This window comes from Triticum urartu, chromosome 1, assembly GCF_003073215.2.
Source record: "Triticum urartu cultivar G1812 chromosome 1, Tu2.1, whole genome shotgun sequence".
NCBI classification, from domain to species: domain Eukaryota; kingdom Viridiplantae; phylum Streptophyta; class Magnoliopsida; order Poales; family Poaceae; genus Triticum; species Triticum urartu.
The window spans coordinates 26,442,597-26,463,052 of NC_053022.1; the positions used below are offsets into that span (position 1 = coordinate 26,442,597).

A 20,456-nucleotide genomic window follows, 5' to 3' on the forward strand; every position below is an offset into this window, starting at 1 on the left:
GGCTGCCATTGATAGAGTGTTTATGACTGTTGACTGGGATGCTATGTTCCCAGCTACTCAGCTTAAAGCTTTATCTAGAGTGGGGAGTGATCACACTCCTATGGTGGTTGACACTAAAGCTATTCCTGTTCCTAAGAATAAAATGTTTAGGTTAGATAAATGGTGCTTAGAGGTGGAGAGTTTCAGAGATATAGTTTACAAAGCCTAGAACACTAAATGTAAGAGCACTAAAGCCATTGATATTTGGCAGTTCATAATCAGAGTCACTAGGAAAGCTATTAAAGGCTGGATGCTCAATTATGAGGCTGCCCAAAATAGACATAAGCAAAGCCTGGTGGCTGAGTACAATTGTTTAGATATTTCCACAGAATCTAACCCTCTTTCTCCTAGCTCTAAACAAAGAATTAAATGTATTGCAGGAGAATTGAATGAGATTTGGAAGAAGGAAGAGATTAAATCCAGACAGAGATCCAGGGAAAGAGAGATTCTGGAAGGGGAGCAGAATACTCAATATTTTCAAGCCGTGGCAAATCATAAAAGGAGGAAGAAGCAAATACTTATGCTGGAAAATGAAGATGGAATGGGAACAGACACTCCAGGTATTCTGAAAACTGCTGTAGATTTTTATAGCAAGCTTTTTGGTTTCCAGGACAAATTAGATATTAATCTTAGGGATGATTTCTGGGACCAACATAGCTCCTTTTTTTGAAAAAGAAATTAAAGAAGCTGTTTTTGGATCCTATGCTGAAGGTGCTCCAGGCCTTGATGGATTTCCCTTTTTGTTCTACCAACAATTCTGGGAGGTCATCAAGGAGGATCTCTTTGCTTTGTTTAGAGATCGGGAGAATGGAGAATTAGATCTATACAGATTAAAATTCTCCCTACTCACTCTAGTTCATAAAGAAAGTGAAGCTGTTAGGCTGGAGAAATTCAGACCTCTAGCCATGACTAACTTAGCTTTAAATTTTTCTCTAAATGTAATAATAACAGATTTGGGCTTGTGTGCAATGATATAATTGGTCAGAACCAAACTGCTTTTATTAGAGGTAGATTCATTGCAAAAAGTATAGTAGCTGCGCATGAGATTATCTGATACGTCTCCAACATATCTATAATTTTTGATTGCTCCATGCTATATTATCTATTGTTTTGGACATTATTGGGCTTTATTATCCACTTTTATATTATTTTTGGGACTAACCTATTAACCGGAGGCCTAGCCCAGAATTGCTGTTTTTTGCCTGTTTTAGGGTTTCGAAGAAAAGGAATATCAAACGGAGTCCAAACGGAATGAAACCTTCGGGAACGTGATTTTCTCAACGAACAAGACGAGACTTGGACCCTACGTCAATACACAAAAGAGGAGGCCATGAGGTAGGGGGCGCGCCTACCCCCCAGGCGCGCCCTCCACCCTCATGGGCCCCCTGTTGCTCCACCGACGTACTCCTTCCTCCTATATATACCTATGTACCCCCAAACGACCAGATATGGAGCCAAAACCCTAATTCCACCACCGTAACTTTCTGTATCCACGAGATCCCATCTTGGGGCCTGTTCCAGAGCTCCGCCGGAGGGGGCATCGATCACGGAGGGCTTCTACATCAACACCATAGCCCCTCCGATGAAGTGTGAGTAGTTCACCTCAGACCTACGGGTCCATAGTTATTAGCTAGATGGCTTCTTCTCTCTTTTTGGATCTCAATACAATGTTCTCCCCCTCTCTTGTGGAGATCTATTCGATGTAATCTTCTTTTTGCGGTGTGTTTGTTGAGACCGATGAATTGTGGGTTTATGATCAAGTCTATCTATGAACAATATTTGAATCTTCTCTGAATTCTTTTATGTATGATTGGTTATCTTTGCAAGTCTCTTCGAATTATCAGTTTGGTTTGGCCTACTAGATTGATCTTTCTTGCAATGGGAGAAGTGCTTAGCTTTGGGTTCAATCTTGCGGTATCCTTTCCCAGTGATAGTAGGGGCAGCAAGGCACATATTGTATTGTTGCCATCGAGGATAACAAGATGGGGTTTTCATCATATTGCATGAGTTTATCCCTCTACATCATGTCATCTTGCTTAAGGCGTTACTCTATTTTCATTAACTTAATACTCTAGATGCATGCTGGATAGCGGTCGATGAGTGGAGTAATAGTAGTAGATGCAGGTAGGAGTCAGTCTACTTGTCTCAAACGTGATGCCTATATACATGATCATACCTAGATATTCTCATAACTATGCTCAATTCTGTCAATTGCTCGACAGTAATTTGTTCACCCATCGTAGAATACTTATGCTCTAGAGAGAATCCACTAGTGAAACCTATGGCCCCTGGGTCTATCTTCATCATATTAATCTCCCAATACTTAGTTATTTCCTTTGCTTTTACTTTTCTTTTATTTTACTTTGCATCTTTATCACAAAAATACCAAAAATATTATCTTATCATATCTATCAGATCTCACTCTCGTAAGTGGCCGTGTAGGGATTGACAACCCCTTATTGCGTTGGTTGCGAGGATTTATTTGTTTTGTGCAGGTACGAGGGACTGGCGTGTAGCCTCCTACTGGATTGATACCTTGGTTCTCAAAAACTGAGGGAAATACTTACGCTACTTTGCTGCATCATCCCTTCCTCTTCGGGGAAAACCAACGTAGTGCTCAAGAGGTAGCAAGAAGGATTTCTGGCGCCGTTGCCGGGGAGGTCTACGCAAAAGTCAATATACCAAGTACCCATCTCATACCCTTATCTCCCGCATTACATTATTTGCCATTTGCCTCTCGTTTTCCTCTCCCCCACTTCACCCTTGCCGTTTTATTCGCCCTCTATCTCTATCCTCCCTCTCTTTCTCTATTTGCCTCTTTTTGCTCGCTTGCTTTTTGTTTGCTTGTGTGTTGGTTTGCTTGCTTGTCACGATGGCTCAAGATAACACTAAATTGTGTGACTTCACCAATACCAACAATAATGATTTTATTAGCACTCCGATTGCTCCTCTTATCGATGCTGAATCTTGTGAAATTAATACTGCTTTGCTGAATCTTGTCATGAAAGATCCGTTTTCTGGCCTTCCTAGTGAAGATGCCGCTACCCATCTAAATAGCTTCATTGATTTGTGTGATATGCAAAAGAAGAAAGATGTGGATAATGATATTGTTAAATTGAATCTATTTCCTTTTTTGCTTAGAGATCGTGCTAAAGCTTGGTTTTCGTCTTTGCCTAAAAATAGTATTGATTCATGGAACAAGTGCAAAGATGCCTTTATCTCTAAGTATTTTCCTCCCGCTAAGATCATTTCTCTTAGATACGATATTATGAATTTTAAGCAACTTGATCATGAACATGTTGCACAAGCTTGGGAGAGAATGAAACTAATGATACGTAATTGCCCTACTCATGGTTTAAATTTGTGGATGATTATACAAATTTTTTATACTGGATTGAATTTTGCTTCTAGAAATCTTTTAGATTCGGCCGTGGGAGGCACTTTTATGGAAAGCACTTTAGGAGAAGCTACTAAACTCCTAGATAATATTATGGTTAATTATTCTCAATGGCATACTGAAAGATCTACTAATAAAAAGGTATATGCGATAGAAGAAATTAATGCTTTGAGTGGAAAGATGGATGAACTTATGAAATTATTTGCTAGTAAGAGTGTTTCTTCTGATCCTAATGATATGCCCTTGTCTACTTTGATTGAGAATAATAATGAGTCTATGGATGTGAATTTTGTTGGTAGGAACAATTTTGGTAACAACGCGTATAGAGAAAATTTTAATCCTAGGCCTTATCCGAGTAATCCCTCTAATAATTATGGTAATTCCTACAACAATTCTTATGGAAATTATAATAAGATGCCCTCTGATTTTGAATCTAATATTAAAGAATTTATTACTTCGCAAAAGAATTTCAATGCTTTGATTGAAGAAAAATTACTTAAGATTGATGAGTTGGCTAGGAACGTTGATAGAATTTCTCTTGATATTGATTCTTTGAAACTTAGATCTATTCCACCTAAGCATGATATCAATGAGTCTCTCAAAGCCATGATAATTTCCATTGATGAGTGCAAAGAAAGAACCGCTAGGATGCGTGCTAAGAAAGATGCCTTTATAAGAGCGTGTTCTTCTAGTTCCTATGAAAATAAAGATGAAGATCTAAAAGTTATTGATGTGTCCCCTATTAAATCTTTGTTTTGCAATATTAATCTTGATAATGATGGGACTGAATATGATCCACCTTTACCTAGAAGGCGTTCCAAGAATTCGGAATTTTTTGATCTTGATGCTAAAATTGATAAAAGTGGGATTGAAGAAATTAAAATCCTAGATGTTGCTAAACCCACTATTATGGGTTTCAAGGAATTTAAATATGAGAATTTCACTTTGATTGATTGTATTTCCTTGTTGCACTCCGTGCTAACTTCTGCTTCCGCTTATTGTGTGGAATTGTGAGCGGATAACAATTTCACACAGGAAACAGCTATGACCATGATTACGCCAAGCTATTTAGGTGAGACTATAGAATACTCAAGCTTCTATCCCTAGAAAACTCTATGATGAGTGGGAACCAACTATTAAAATTAAAATTAAAGATCATGAATGCTATGCTTTATGTGATTTGGGTGCTAGTGATTCCATGATTCCAAAGACTTTGTGTGATTTGTTAGGTTTCCGTGATTTTGATGATTGTTCTCTAAACTTGCACCTTGCGGATTCCACTATTAAGAAACCTATGGGAAGAATTAATGATGTTCTTATTGTTTCAAATAGGAATTATGTGCCCATAGATTTTATTGTTCTTGACATAGATTGCAATCCTTCATGTCCTATTATTCTTGGTAGACCTTTCCTTAGAACGATTGGTGCAATTATTGATATGAAGGAAGGAAATATTAGATTCCAATTTCCATTAAGGACAGGCATGGAACACTTTCCTAGAAAGAAAATTGAATTACCTAATGAATCTATTGTGAGAGCCACTTATGGATTGCCTACCAAAGATGGCAATACCTAGATCTATCCTTGCTTGTTATGCCTAGCTAGGGGCGTTAAACGATAGCGCTTGTTGGGAGGCAACCCAATTTTATTTTTATTCCTTGCTTTTTGCTCCTGTTTAGTAATAAATAATTTATCTAGCCTCTGTTTTGGTTGTGTTTTTGTGTTTAATTAGTGCTTGTGCCAAGTAGAACCGTTGGGAAGACTTGGGGAAAGTCTTGTTATACTTGCTGTAAAAAAACAGAAACTTTAGCGCTCACGAGAACTGCTGCCATTTTTATTTGGAAAGTGATATTTAGTTAATTCTTTTTTAATATGATTAATAGATAAATTCCTCACGTCCATAAATTTATTTTAGAATTTTTGGGGTTCCAGATCTTGCGCTAGCTACAGATTACTACAGACTGTTCTGTTTTTGACAGATTCTGTTTTTCGTGTGTTGTTTGCTTATTTTGATGAATCTATAGCTAGTAAAATAGTTTATAAACCATAGAGAAGTTGGAATACAGTAGGTTTAACACCAATATAAATAAAGAATGAGTTCATTACAGTACCTTGAAGTGGTCTTTTGTTTTCTTTCACTAACGGAGCTCACGAGATTTTCTACTTTGAGTTTTGTGTTGTGAAGTTTTCAAGTTTTGGGTAAAGATTTGATGGATTATGGAACAAGGAGTGGCAAGAGCCTAAGATTGGGTATGCCCATGGCACCCCCAAGATAATCTAAGGACACCTAAAAGCCAAAGCTTGGGGATGCCCCGGAAGGCATCCCCTCTTTCGTCTACTTCTATCGGTAACTTTACTTGGAGCTATATTTTTATTCGCCACATGATATGTGTTTTGCTTGGAGCGTCTTGTATGATTTGAGTCTTTACTTTTTAGTTTACCACAATCATCCTTGCTGTACACATCTTTTGAGAGACCCATACATGATTTGGAATTTGCTAGAATACTCTATGTGCTTCGCTTATATCTTTTGAGTTATATAGTTTTGCTCTAGTACTTCACTTATATATTTTAGAGCACGGTGGTGGATTTGTTTTATAGAAACTATTGATCTCTCATGCTTCACTTAGATTATTTTGAGAGTCTTAAATAGCATGGTAATTTTCTTAAAATCCTAATATGCTAGGTATTCAAGATTAGTAAAATTTTCTTATGAGTGTTTTGAATACTAAGAGAAGTTTGATCCTTGATGATTGTTTTGAGATATGGAGGTAATAATATCAAAGTCGTGCTAGTTGAGTAGTTGTAAAATTGAGAAATGCTTGTGTTAAAGTTTGCAAGTCCCGTAGCATGCACGTATGGTAAACGTTATGTAACAAATTTGAAACATGAGGTGTTATTTGATTATCCTCCTTATGAGTGGCGGTCGGGGATGAGCGATGGTCTTTTCCTACAAATCTATCCCCCTAGGAGCATGTGCATAGTGCCGAGGTTTTTGATGACTTGTAGATTTTTGCAATAAGTATGTGAGTCCTTTATGACTAATGTTGAGTCCATGGATTATACACACTCTCATCCTTCCATCCTTACTAGCCTCTTCGGTACCGTGCATTGCCCTTTCTCACATTGAGAGTTGGCGCAAACTTCGCCGGTGCATCCAAACCCCGTGATATGCTACGCTCTTTCACACATAAACCTCCTTATATCTTCCCCAAAACAGCCACCATACCTACCTATTATGGCATTTCCATAGCCATTCTGAGATATATTGCCATGCAACTTTCCACCATTCCGTTTATCATGACACATTCATTATTGTCATATTGCTTAGCATGATCATGTAGTTGACATAGTATTTGTGGCAAAGGCACCGTTCATAATTATTTCATACATGTCACTCTTGGTCCATTGCATATCCCGGTACACCGCCGGAGGCATTCATATAGAGTCATCTTTTGTTCTAGTATCGAGTTGTAATCATTGATTTGTAAATAAATAAAAGTGTGATGATCATCATTTTCTAGAGCATTGTCCCAAGTGAGGAATTAAAAAAAAAGAAAAAAAGAGAAAGGCCATAAAAAAAGAGAAGGCCCAAAAAAATGAGAGAAAAAGAGAGAAGGGACAATGTTACTATCCTTTGCCACACTTGTGCTTCAAAGTAGCACCATAATCTTCATGATAGCGAGTCTCTTGTTTTGTCACTTTCATATACTAGTGGGAATTTTCATTATAGAACTTGGCTTGTATATTCCAACAGTGGGCCTCCTCAAGTGCCCTAGGTCTTCGTGAGCAAGCAAGTTGGATGCACACCCACTTAGTTTCTTTTGTTGAGCTTTCATACATTTATATCTCTAGTGCATCCGTTACATGGCAATCCCTACTCCTTGCATTAACATCAATTGGTGGGCATCTCCATAGCCCATTGATTAGCCTTATTGATGTGAGACTTTCTCCTTTTTGTCTTCTCCACATAACCACCCTCATTATATTCTATTCCACCCATAGTGCTATGTCCATGGCTCGCGCTCATATATTGCGTGAAAGTTTATAGGTTTGAGATTACTAAAGTATGAAACAATTGCTTGGCTTGTCATCGGGGTTGTGCATGATGAGAGCATTCTTGTGTGACGAAAATGGAGCATGACTAAACTATATGATTTTGTAGGGATGAACTTTCTTTGGCCATGTTATTTTGAGAAGACATAATTGCTTAGTTAGTATGCTTAAAGTATTATTATATTTATGTCAATATAAACTTTTATCTTGAATCTTTCGGATCTGAATATTCATACCACAATTAAGAAGAATTACATTAAAATTATGTCAAGTAGCACCCCGCATCAAAAATTCTGTTTTTATCATTTACCTACTCGAGGACGAGCATGAATTAAGCTTGGGGATGCTTGATACGTATCCAACGTATCTATAATTTTTGATTGCTCCATGCTATATTATCTACTGTTTTGGACATTATTGGGCTTTATTATCCACTTTTACATTATTTTTGGGACTAACCTATTAACCGGAGGCCCAGTCCAGAATTGCTGTTTTTTGCCTGTTTTAGGGTTTCGAAGAAAAGGAATATCAAATGGAGTCCAAACGGAATGAAACCTTCGGGAACGTGATTTTCTCAACGAACAAGACCCGGGAGACTTGGACCCTATGTCAAGACACAAAAGAGGGGGCCACGAGGTAGGGGGCACGCCTACCCCCCCCCCCCCCCCCCCCCCCAGGCGCGCCCTCCACCCTCGTGGGCCCCCTGTTGCTCCAACGACGTACTCCTTCCTCCTATATATACCTACGTACCCCCAAACGATCAGATACGGAGCCAAACCCTAATTCCACCGCCGTAACTTTCTGTATCCATGAGATCCCATCTTGGGGCCTGTTCTGGAGCTCCGTCGGAGGGGGCATCGATCATGGAGGGCTTCTACATCAACACCATAGCCCCTCCGATGAAGTGTGAGTAGTTCACCTCAGACCTACGGGTCCATAGTTATTAGCTAGATGGCTTCTTCTCTCTTTTTGGATCTCAATACAATGTTCTCCCCCTCTCTTGTGGAGATCTATTCGATGTAATCTTATTTTTGCGGTGTGTTTGTTGAGACCAATGAATTGTGGGTTTATGATCAAGTCTATCTATGAACAATATTTGAATCTTCTTTGAATTCTTTTATGTATGATTGGTTATCTTTGCAAGTCTCTTCGAATTATCAGTTTGGTTTGGCCTACTAGATTGATCTTTCTTGCAATGGGAGAAGTGCTTAGCTTTGGGTTCAATCTTGCAGTGTCCTTTCCCAGTGATAGTAGGGACAGCAAGGCACGTATTGTATTGTTGCTGTCGAGTATAACAAGATGGGGTTTTCATCATATTGCATGAGTTTATCCCTCTACATCATGTCATCTTGCTTAAGGCGTTACTCTGTTTTCATTAACTTAGTACTCTAGATGCATGCTGGATAGCGGTCGATGAGTGGAGTAATAGTAGTAGATGCAAGCAGGAGTCGGTCTACTTGTCTCGGACGTGATGCCTATATACATGATCATACCTAGATATTCTCATAACTATGCTCAATTCTGTCAATTGCTCAACAGTAATTTGTTCACCCACCGTAGAATACTTATGCTCTCGAGAGAAGCCACTAGTGAAACCTATGGCCCCCGGGTCTATCTTCATCATATTAATCTCCCAATACTTAGTTATTTCCTTTGCTTTTACTTTGCTTTTATTTTACTTTGCATCTTTATCACAAAAATACCAAAAATATTATCTTATCATATCTATCAGATCTCACTCTCGTAAGTGGCCGTGTAGGGATTGACAACCCCTTATTGCGTTGGTTGCGAGGATTTATTTGTTTTGTGCAGGTACGAGGGACTGGCGCGTAGCCTCCTACTGGATTGATACATTGGTTCTCAAAAACTGAGGAAAATACTTACGCTACTTTGCTGCATCATCCCTTCCTCTTCAGGGAAAACCAACGCAGTGCTCAAGAGGTAGCATTATCCATTCGGTTGCTAAGAATAATAAGCCAGGTTTTGTGTTTAAGCTGGACTATGAGAAAGCTTACGACAAAATCAATAGAGAGTTCTTAATTGAGGTCATGCACAATAGGGGATTTAGCCCTAAGTGGATGAATAAGATTAAGTCTCTGCTGAATAAAGGATCTGTTGGAGTCAGGATAAATGACACCAACAATGATTATTTCCTCATTGGTAAAGGTGTTAGGCAGGGTGATCCAGCCTCCCGTTTGTTGTTTAATATAGTTGCAGATGTATTTACTAGAATACTAGTAAAGGCAGCTGACAATAACTACATTTCTGGTATTTTTGCTCCTAATACACCTGCTGGAGTGATCAGTATGCAATATGCAGATGACACTCTGTTATTCCTGGATAATAACCTAGAGAATGCTAAACATCTCAAGTGGTTATTGTTGTGCTTTGAGCAAATGTCAGGGATGAGAATAAATTTTCATAAGTGTGATTTGGTCCCTATTAACATAGACCATGATGATGCTGTCAAATTTGCTCAGTGTTTTGGCTGTAAATTGGGGGGGGGGGGGATTCCCTATTAAATATTTAGGATCCCCCCTTCACTACTCTAAGATTAGAAGAGAGGACCGGCAGCCTGTTATTGATAAGATTATTAAAAGAGGAGCTGGATGGAGAGGGAGATTACTATATTATGGTAAGAGGCTGATTTTAGCACAAGCCTGTCTAGCCAGTATCCCCTCTTACTTAATGGGGACTATTAAATTCCCTAAATGGGTGTTGAAAATGATTAACTTCCAACTTTCCCATTGCTTTTGGGATACCTATGAGGGGCACCACAAATATCATTTAGCTGCTTGGGGGAGTGTTACTATTAGGAAAGAGTATGGAGGTTTGGGCATAACCAATCTTGCTGATTTTAATATTTGTATGCTTGCTTCCTGGGTCAAGAGATATGCCTTTGGGGAGGGCAAGATTTGGAAACAGATTATTGATAGTAAATATGATACCTGCAACCCTAATATTTTTTGTTGTAACATAGATGGGGCTTCCCCTTTCTGGAAGAACGTTATGTGGGCTGCAGCTAACATTGGGTACTCCTAGAAAGTGGGCAATGGTGAATCTATTCGATTCTGGGAAGATAAATGGTGTGGTCAAAGTAGCGTGGCCACCATCTTTACAATATTGCTACAGAACATAATGTGACTGTTGCAGAAGTGTGGGATGGAACGAATCTAAAGATTAATTTCAGAAGATGTTTTTCCCACGACATGATGCAGTCCTGGAATGATCTGTTCAATTACATTAGAAATGTCCGTTTGCTGAGTGTTGCTGATAGATTGGTTTGGAACTATGAGACCAATGGCATTTACTCAGTTAGTTCTTTCTATAAAATAGTCAATTTTAGAGGGGTTATCCCTGGCAAAGGGCCTAAACTGTGGAAAGTTAAAATCCTGCCTAGGATTCAAATTTTTGTTTGGCTTGCTCTGAATAATAAGCTGCTCACTAGAGATAATCTTAGTAAGAGGCAGCAAGTGGATGATCTGACTTGTTTGTTCTGTACAGAACATGAAACGGGTGGTCACCTTTTTTTTGATTGTGTGGTTGCGAAGGAGATTTGGAGAGATATTAATGATATAGCAGACACAACTAATATTGCTAATTTTGCCTCCATGTTAGAGTGGTGGCACAACAACCCAAATACCTCTCTTAAGATTTACCAGGCTGCAGCTATGTGGGCCTTATGGAAACTTCGCAATGACATGTATTTTGGCCGCGCTATGTGGTCTAATATGCAGGGTGTGTGGGGGAGAATGGTGGCTATACTGTCTACCTGGGAGATTCTATACACAGGGCCTGTCAAAGACAGAGTACGTCTACTGATGTCAAGACTGGAGCAGAAGATGAGAGAGCCTCCCCTGCTCATGTGTCCGGATCCTGGCCAGGACGGAATTGCTGCGGTGGGAGGATCGCTGCGCCTGAACGCGGTGGATTCCCCCTTCCACCCCTGGAAACCTACTCTGCAGGGCCGATGAGCCTGATGGATAAGAAGTAACTTCTGTAATATGCTGCCGCAGGGCGTTCTATCAGGCAGTCCGTGTGCAAAAACTCCTGGTTTATCTCTCTCAATTTGCTCTGTAGAGTAGAGTTTGTGTTTAGTTGGTAGCCGTGTAGTGCTGCCTTTCCTGAGACTTGTGGATGTTTTGTAAGAACTGGTTGGTCTGGTTTCATTGATCAATGCAATGGAGCCGGGGCTCTTCGAGCCCTTTTCCTCTAAAAAAAAATCCTCAACCCTAGATTTCTTCATCATCCATGGTTTGCCTCTTCCGCTGAGCGCACCGCACTCCTCATCCAGGGCAAAGAACGTATCTCCACTGTCTGGGGATGCCACGGCAGGGCCCTTCCAGCCAGCGAGCATGTCGGGCAGCATGTCCTCCCACCGGCTGGCCATGAGGTCGAACACGGCACCGTCCCGCTGCCGCATAGGTTGACCATGCAGACCTTCCCGCCCGAGCAGAGGACCTCCGCGGTGTCCCAGTTGAACCGCCCGTCCCGCATCGGCGGGAGCGGCTCCCACGACGCGTACGGTGCGACCTGCAACGGGGTCCACTATCGCTCCAGAGCGCGCGCCTGCGAGCTCGTAGCCAGCGCCCACACATCCCGCGATGAAGACATGATCATTTGCCGCGCCCGCCGCGCACCACGTGCGCGGGGCGAAGCAAGACCTGCGGGCCGACCAGCCAACGCAGCACGGGTGCGGCGGCCGTGTCAAACATGAGCGGCTGGCATAGCGCCGGGTGGAGCGGCTCCATGGACTAGGCGGCGAGGGCGAGCCCCACGGCAACCACGGACTGGAGCGGCAGTCGGCGGGAGAGGAGTAACGGGTGGCGGAGCGCCGGGGGCGGCGACGAGCATCATCGACGTCGGCAGCTCGGTCCATCGTGCAGCGATCGGGTCACATGCTACGAAGGACGCGTCATAGTCGTCGGCGCCCTCGAGCAGTGCGTAGAGCGAGAGGAACGACATAAGCGATGTTACGTACAGGAGGCGGCGCTACGGGCAGCAAACGACGTGCATCAGGAACAGGCGAGCTTTCCTCTGTGTGCACACCCAAATCCATGCCACGTCACACGATCTTGGCTCAAAACCTTCTAGAATCAAAGCAAAACCACTTAAGGGAAAGATTTACCCGGTATTAAGGATTTGAGGGTTGAAATTGTACCAGATTTGAGTTCAGGGGGGTATTTGTCCCTCAGGTCACATTTGAGGGTGAAAACTGGACTTCTTTCTTCTTCCTTCTCTGTAATACGCGTTTGACGGCAAACCATAGTTTAAAAAGCCGAATCAGCAACCGAACCGGTGAGGCTGTCGGTTCAGGTTTTTACTGGTCGGACCACCGGTTCATCAATTCATTTCCGACAAAAACAGGTATTCAAGGTAATTTATTAAAATTTTAACCTCACATCAAATGAATACACATAATATTGGATGTAAACCATTAATAAGTCACAGAATGTTATTAGCCTAGTTGGTCATTGGACCTTTAACATCCTTTGCCTCAAGGTTAGGTGTTTAGTTTCTCGTTTATGCACATGAACAGTATGAAATAGAAGCTATTAGATTTGCGTCACATGAAGGAGTGAAGATTTTCTGTATAACGCATGCTGAGAGAAAAACTAAATTATACCAGAGGGGTTCTGAAAAAAAATATACTAGGTGTCCCACTTAGTTCTACATGTCATCCACATGGACGGTCCACATCGGGATGAGCACTTGGCACCAAAGAGAGCAGCGTCGCCTAGTTGGCTCCTGAGGGGCACCCAACAGTTAGAATTGGGCCTTGTTTTAAACCAAAAACTCTGTTTTCATATTCCGTGGTTTTCAAGAATTCGGTTAGTGAGACGTGAAAACCGAAATTTGCACCTGAAATAGTGAAATCATAAATATGGTTAACCGAATTCCGGTCATATTTCCAGTTTAAAATGGAAACTATGCATGAAACGAATGTGCATACTTTCGGTTCCCTATTTGGTCACTTTGAGCAGGACAAGAAATTAAAGTATATGCATCATGCGACAGTCTTCCTTGATGTGCTGGACTCCAACACTACAGTGCGAGTGCGTTGTAGCGGTGTCACTGTTGACTAGGATATGCGGTGGCACTGGCAACTAGGGTGGGTGGCGGCGACAAAGATTAAGGACATGTTAATTATGGCAACGGTGCTAGCCAGGTCCTATGGTGGCGGCGGCCCTAGCAAGCATGTGTGTTATAGAGGCAAGCTAGCGAGGTCACGCTTGGCCGGCAAATGTTATATCTCGCTTATTGCAGGATACATCACCGCCTCGCCTATGAGCGCTCCAACATGGACCGACCCAATAACTGACATATTTACTTTCTCTAAAAAAAAACTGACATATTTACTGGTTTGGCTTTTCTGGCTTTTTCTTAGGCATTTCCTAAACGGCGCCCGTTGCGCCCGTTTCTTCGATTTCCACAAAGCGGCGCACACCGCCCGCGGTCTACTGGGCTTGGCCCGTTTTCTTCTGGCAGTCGATCCTTCTACGCCTTGACTTCTTCTTCTTTCCTTCCGTGTCTCTCCCCCTCTTATCCCCTTCCACATCTTGTCTCCCCCGCGTCTACTATTTCTAGGGTTTTCGTCTAGCAATCAATCCGTCCCCTGTCTCGCGCTGGTCGTGCTCTTTTCCTCCCTTCCCCCCTTCTTTTAATAGTGATCGTGGATCCGCTCACTAGGGTTTATTTAAAATTAGTGCTCGTCGTTTTTCCGCTCGAATTTGTTTGGGTATGTTTCCTGGCAGGAGGCGCACATTTTTTTGTTTTGGAAGGATTCGTCCTCCCTTTTTTTGTCGTGGATCCGCCCAGGGGGTGGGGTGTGAAGGGGGGAGGCGGGGCAGGTTGGGGGCGTGAGGTTTGTGGGGATTCGTTCAGTATGATTTTTTCTAGGATTCGTCATGCTGCGTTGAACACCGGTCCCTTTAGTTTTTAGATTTTTATGTTTAGTAATCTGACCAACAGATCGTCACAGCCTAGGGTTCATTTTTTTTAGGAGTGATTCGTGCTTGTAATAATTTTTTAGGGTGCGAGTCCTACAACAAATTGAAAGGATTATCAGTTATAAAATGTAAATATGTTAAGCACTTTTTGATCTGGGAGGTCAAAGGCTCAAAGGAAAGCTACTAATGCTCGCTGGATTTTTGTTGCCTTTGTGATATGATAGGGGTTCAGGAGTTTTATTTTGCATGCTCATTGATGTGCATTTTTTACCCTGTCAAGTCCAAGTTCTTTGTGTATGTCCCAATTTTTTTTCTGATAATGAAGAGATCATCAATGTGGATAACAACTACAGAAAACTAGTTCATACATGAACATTCTTTCACGCACTTAATGCTCACTTTATTTTATTTTATTTTTTGCTTTGCAGAAGAAGAAGGGATTGGACATGGCAAAGTGAAAGAACAACTTGATTCACAACCAGTCGAGCAAGGTGGTCAGGAACAGCATCAAGAAGTCCAAACGCTAGTACAAGGTGCTCAAGCTGACCCGTTTACGCAGCTTCTTTTTTTATATAATAAAAAAACATGCCTATGGGAATGATATGTACTAATTATTCCAATGGAGGTTTTCTGCTCTAGTTGTTTTTTTTGTTTCGCCCGTTTTTTAGTATTCTAGTGTTTCTTGTCAATTTTACTTCCTTCAACCTTAAACATGCCATACATAGTTCCTCCTCTTTTTGGTACAGTCATGTTCATACATAATCGTTTCTTAAACTGTTACTTTTCTGAGCGTTTTATTTTCCTTTTTGAATTGATATCTTTTTGGCACATGATTTTGTCTAGTTAGTGTTAAATGTTGCTAACTAGGTTTTCTGTTTTTTATTTTTGCAGCTGAACAAGGTGTCATAGTCGTGCACGTTGAACAACCGGAAAGCGATGAAACATTCCAAGCTCCACCACGAGGTCTTCAGAATGGTCAAGGCGGTATGTTCATCCTAGTTCACTCATAGCTTTTAGAGTTAGGTTCTTAGTCTCTTGAATGATCTTATTTTTTCAAGGCTTAATTTGTATCCAGTGCCGAAGTACTTCCAAAAAGGTGTTGATTTCTTTTGGTTTGTACTATATTGAGGCAGAATCTCGTTGTACTGAAATTTATTTTTTATAATCATCAGCAGCAAAAGCTTGATCAATTAAAAGTGCAAAACACAAGAATTATGTTTAAACCAAACTTTTTCTCTTTTTGATCAATATCCAGTGCCATAGTTTTAGGAGTTTTTTTATGCGTTTCATACTATTTTCTGCACTAAATCTTCTTGTCTTCACTGTCTGAATAGTTATTCATTTTTAATTTATGCAGCAAGAGTTTATCCTAGGAAGTTGTGCAATCCCACCTATAAATCTAGGTTGTCAACAATGCGCTTTAGCAAGACAGTGAAAAAGTTCAGTGAGATTCAATTAGGGCACATCAGCAAATACAAAATGGATGGCCTGCTTCACATGCCATATCACCTAAACATCCCAATGAATCTCCTTGAGTGGTTAGATCAACACATTTTTGGTGTTACAGAGCCTTGTTTCAAGCACAAGAACAAAGTCATCAAGATCACTAAAGACATGGTAGACAAGATTTTTGATTTCCCTGGCGGTACTGTTCCTTTTGTCTTCAGCAGCAATGATCCTCAAGTGAAAGCAGAAGTTGCTCAGTTAAGAAGCAAGTATGTTGATTATCGGAACAAGATGCCTATCAACAAGATTGAGGAAGTGATGCTAACTGACGAGAGTGAAGATGGTTTCATCAGGAGCTTCGTTTTCTATTTCATATCATCTATACTCTGCCCAGCGTCATACTATTTTGGCAACACCAAATTCCTCTTCTCTCTGAGAGATGTGTCTGTAATCCCTTCACTAGACTTTGGCCAATTAGCATTGGATTTTATGGTTGAAGAATCAGAACGTCATTTCGAAATGATAATGAACAGACCAACACTTGAGGAAATGAACAAGCCTTCCCACATTGGCGGATGCCTTCCTATTTGGGGGGTAATCCTTTTCCCTTCATTTTTCTTGCTTGTTCTGCTTCTTTTACATATTTTTACTTCTGTAATTATTTTGCTTTCGTCATAGTTATTGTTCACAATTCCAAACTGACCTGCTTCTTCTTTACATTTTTTAATAACAGATCATTTATCTGGATTTCGTTGACTTTGATGTCATCGAGAATCACCAGTCAACTGTTGATTATTCTCTACCCCGGATCAGCCACATTAAGAATGCAGATTTCCAATACCTAGCTTTGGTTGATAGGAATTATGAGTCTAGGAAAGCGTTTGGAGTACTACCAGTAAGTATCTTTTATTCTTCTTTTTTGGCTTTTTTTCTTGATTATGTATTCAGCCTTCCTTTCTCGTTTCCGACTAACTTTTAAAATGTTTTTATTCTAAATTTTTTTGTAGATAAGACACATATCTCAAACACCGTATGCAAATGCAGTTCCTATTGGCAACATTGCTGATACTCAACAAGAGGTTTCTTTCTTTTTTCTTTCTTATTTACTTATTTATGATGCATTCTTTCTCACACAGTTATACTAAACAACATAGATTTTTTGCATTCCAAAAACACAAGTCATTTTTCACAGCAATGCCCACGAAACAATCAATGAAAACAACCCAATTAACTTGACCACTCCAGATATCAAGTCAGCAAGAACAAGTTTCACTCCAAAACATGAGATCGATTGTAAAGTGAAGCCAGAGCTGCATTCGAAATCAGAGGTATTTTTAATCTTATTTTGCCTGTATTGTTTTTTTCTGACTAATTAGTTTACATTATAATGAACATACAATTTCCATTTTCTGATGAATTTTTTTTGCATCAAAAGGAAACCTCATGTTTAGTTATTTGAAATGCTTTTCCATTTTATTTCCAATGTAAATGCTTTTATTTGCACAAGATAGTCTTTTTATGTTTTATTATCCTTTTTTCGTGAGCAGACCCCTGATGTACTTCTCACCAAGCAAGAACCCGTTGCACCCAAAGCCGAGAACAATGTGAAGGTTGAGGTAACCACCCAATTTAATTTTTTTTCTGCTTTCCTGATACAAGGAGATATTTTACTTTCTGGACATACTATCCATGAAACCCCAAGCATTCCTTTTTGATCAGGCATATCTTTTTCTATACTACATTTGTTGTACTGAGACATTCTTAACCTCACCAGGAAGAGTTGGACCCAATAACTGAAATAAACCAAAGGAGTCTTGTTCTCATCAGTTCTAGCTTATCAAATGAAAGATTGAAGCATTACAGTAGCACCCCAATCATAATTGATGACTCTCCTTTCACCCCTTGTGCACCTACCAGTGAAGAGAGACCATTTGGTGAGGCTAATTCTAACACAGGAATATACATAGACATGGGCTTTGCTCTTCAATTAGGTTTTAGCTTTTTGCCTTTTTTTTCACTTTGTCTTGCTTGCAATTATCTAAGTTTGCCTTTTTCTCATTTATCTAGCCCATTTTTTCAAAATGATGATTGGCCTAACATTTTTTCCCTGTTCACATGTCACACACAGGTTCATCTAGGGCCAATGATGCACAAGCTGGATCAAGCATAGGTCCAAATACCATTGAGAAGAAGAATAGGAAAAAGAGAGCAGCTAAAGTGCAATCTCCTGATGAACCAAAGAGGCTGAAAATCCCTAGAGAGGTGGATTTGTTTTTCACCAAATTTCTGAGGAAGCCAATCTTCAAAGAATAGTAAATTATTCTTTTTCACCCTTAAGTGCATTCTTTTTTTTGGGATGACCCACACACAACCCCTAAGTGCTAAACTTTTTTTCACGGCTCAAATCTGTGTGCAGCACCCTTTTTGTCAACATTGAGGGATTTCCCATTAGTTACGACAACTTCTTCGCTTCATTCAAGTCAAGGGGTGAGATTAGAGATGAAGTCATGGATTCACTCATTCAAACATTCAACTTGGAAGCAAAGACTTCATGTCAGATAAAACCTTTTATTAAAAAATTCAGTTTCACTTCGCGCTTCACTGTGAGTTTTATCTGTCTCCTTCTTTTTATCCAATAAATTTAGCATTCTTTTCTACTCACGAAACCTCACTGTTAACTAGTTTTCCGTTCTTTCTTTTTTCCCCCAGAATAAACTGTTAGTTAGCCCTGAAGTTTTTGACCCAGTAAGCTGCAAAACAGAGTTTGACAGAGTAAATTGAGAAGAAAGTCTATGGAAAAAGGATTTGGTACTATGGAAACTCTCATCTGACTTGTACAATATTTTTTTTTCTAGTTTGTTTGTGCTAATTTTTTTCTCTCCTTCATGTTTTTTTATCACAGTTGTTTTTCCCCACTATCAAGTCAAACCACTGGGTAATTGCTTGTATGAACTCTCTATTTGAGAGGACTCACTTCTTTGACCCATGTGGTACAATCCAGGAAAATGCTCAACAACAAATTGTCCACAACTTGGTAAGCTCTTCCTGTATCAACTTTTGTCTTTAAATACAAAGCATCAGGACACACTATTTTTTAAACCGGTGTACTTAATTTATGCAATAGGTTTCCAACTACAACTTGCTTTGCAAACTCAGTAATAAGCCTTTCAAGAATGTCTTCAACTTCAAGCTTCAAGCTGTGGGACACTATCCAACAAACTGTCTGATGTAAGTTGTTATGTTGTTCATTTTTTATCTTCAATTTTTTTCTGATTTCTTTCAAACATTCTGTCCTGCTGAGGCTCAATATGAAAGCCTCTATTCATTTGTTGTTTCTTTTTTCAACAGGCATGACTCAGGTCACTACCTCCCCCTTTACATGGACAACTTTGAAGGCAAAGTCATGAAAAGCTTCAGCACGATATTTTTTTGTTTGTCCCAACTGTCTGATGTATATTTTTACAAAAATTTAGCGTACTGAAAACGAACTAGGAAATCTTTTTTTTATTTTTGCAGCACCTTTTAATTGAAAAAATACACAGAATGAATCTATGCACGTTTATTTAATTTTAATTTATAAACATTTTTTAAGCTGACAAGAAGTACTTGTTATGCTAAATCTATATAATTATTGAACATTTTTTGATCCCCTTCTTACAATGCAAGAAGGAGAATGTACTTTTATTTTTCAGTACATACACCTATTCATTTTATGTCTTTTTAATACAGTTTTTCCCATGCATTTTAACTTCAAGACCACCCTTTTTTTGTCTACACAGGAGAATGTACCCAAGCAAAGAATGATATCAGCCTATCGTCTCTTCAAAAGCACGCTCAACATGATAAAGGACGAGGATCTGCCAACCTCCCAGTGAACATCTTTTCTTTAGATTGAAGAGCTTTTTTTTGGAAGGGAGACATGAACTATAGTTTTGTAGAGGAGTGTGATTTTATCTAAGACGTGATACATATGAAAACCAATTCTGTGTAATGGTTCTCCTAGGAGATTTTTGCTTCTAAGAACATGTGCCATGTGGTACTTTTTGTCCTTTTTAAAATGATACCCCCCTTGCATGTGGGTGTATAAAGTTCAAAATACTTAATTCAGCGTGTATGTACTGAATTGCAGTGAACTTTTTTTAGTTCACCACAATTGCAGTGAACTTTTTTTTAGTTCACCACAATTTATTTTTATTTCACCACATTTTATTTCATTTTACAACAAAATTTTAGTTCACTACAATCAAAAAATAATTTTTAGTTCATTTTTACAACAAACTTTTACATTTTACAATCAAAAAGATTTTTAGTTCAAATATAGCTCACTTATTTTTTCTTTTTAGTGAATTACATTTTTTATCATTCAAAATCCACATCAATGTAATTCAAAATCTTCTCCACTAGTTCCTTTTTTAAATCATCTTAATTAAAATATAATTCACTAAATTCAAATTAGTTCACTAGTTTCAAATTTTAGTTAACGAATATCCACAAAAAATAGCACACTTTGAATTCATTTTTTTAGTTCACCGAATTCAAACTTTTTTGAGTTCATCATATTTTTTAAA

At 39.6% G+C, this 20,456-nt stretch overlaps 1 protein-coding gene and 1 pseudogene across 2 annotated transcripts; one reads left to right on the forward strand and one right to left on the reverse strand.

Moving 5' to 3' along the window:
* Positions 1-11,316: 11,316 nt before the first annotated feature.
* On the reverse strand, positions 11,317-12,508 carry LOC125532628 (annotated as a pseudogene).
* Positions 12,509-14,798: 2,290 nt separating this feature from the next.
* Positions 14,799-19,908, forward strand: LOC125544303. Of its 2 annotated transcripts, XM_048707936.1 has the most exons (15): positions 14,799-14,975; positions 15,334-15,426; positions 15,800-16,482; positions 16,622-16,783; positions 16,896-16,967; positions 17,043-17,216; positions 17,436-17,504; positions 17,663-17,822; positions 18,017-18,200; positions 18,305-18,491; positions 18,598-18,696; positions 18,791-18,922; positions 19,013-19,116; positions 19,237-19,247; positions 19,668-19,908. In XM_048707936.1, exons 1-11 carry the CDS (start codon positions 14,834-14,836, stop codon positions 18,667-18,669), a joined length of 1,998 nt encoding a protein of 665 aa, XP_048563893.1. In that variant the 5' UTR covers positions 14,799-14,833; the 3' UTR covers positions 18,670-18,696; positions 18,791-18,922; positions 19,013-19,116; positions 19,237-19,247; positions 19,668-19,908. The 2 variants fall into 2 exon arrangements, with proteins under 2 accessions (XP_048563893.1, XP_048563888.1); XM_048707931.1 differs by having other exon boundaries at positions 19,237-19,908.
* Positions 19,909-20,456: the final 548 nt, after the last annotated feature.

Coding starts and splice junctions, on each gene's coding strand:
- LOC125544303 (XM_048707931.1), top strand. CDS start 14,834: ATGCTCACTTTATTTTATTTTATTTTTTGCTTTGCAGAAGAAGAAGGG. Junction 17,217..17,435: donor AGCTGCATTCGAAATCAGAG/GTATTTTTAATC, acceptor TTTCGTGAGCAG/ACCCCTGATGTACTTCTCAC. Junction 17,505..17,662: donor AGAACAATGTGAAGGTTGAG/GTAACCACCCAA, acceptor TAACCTCACCAG/GAAGAGTTGGACCCAATAAC.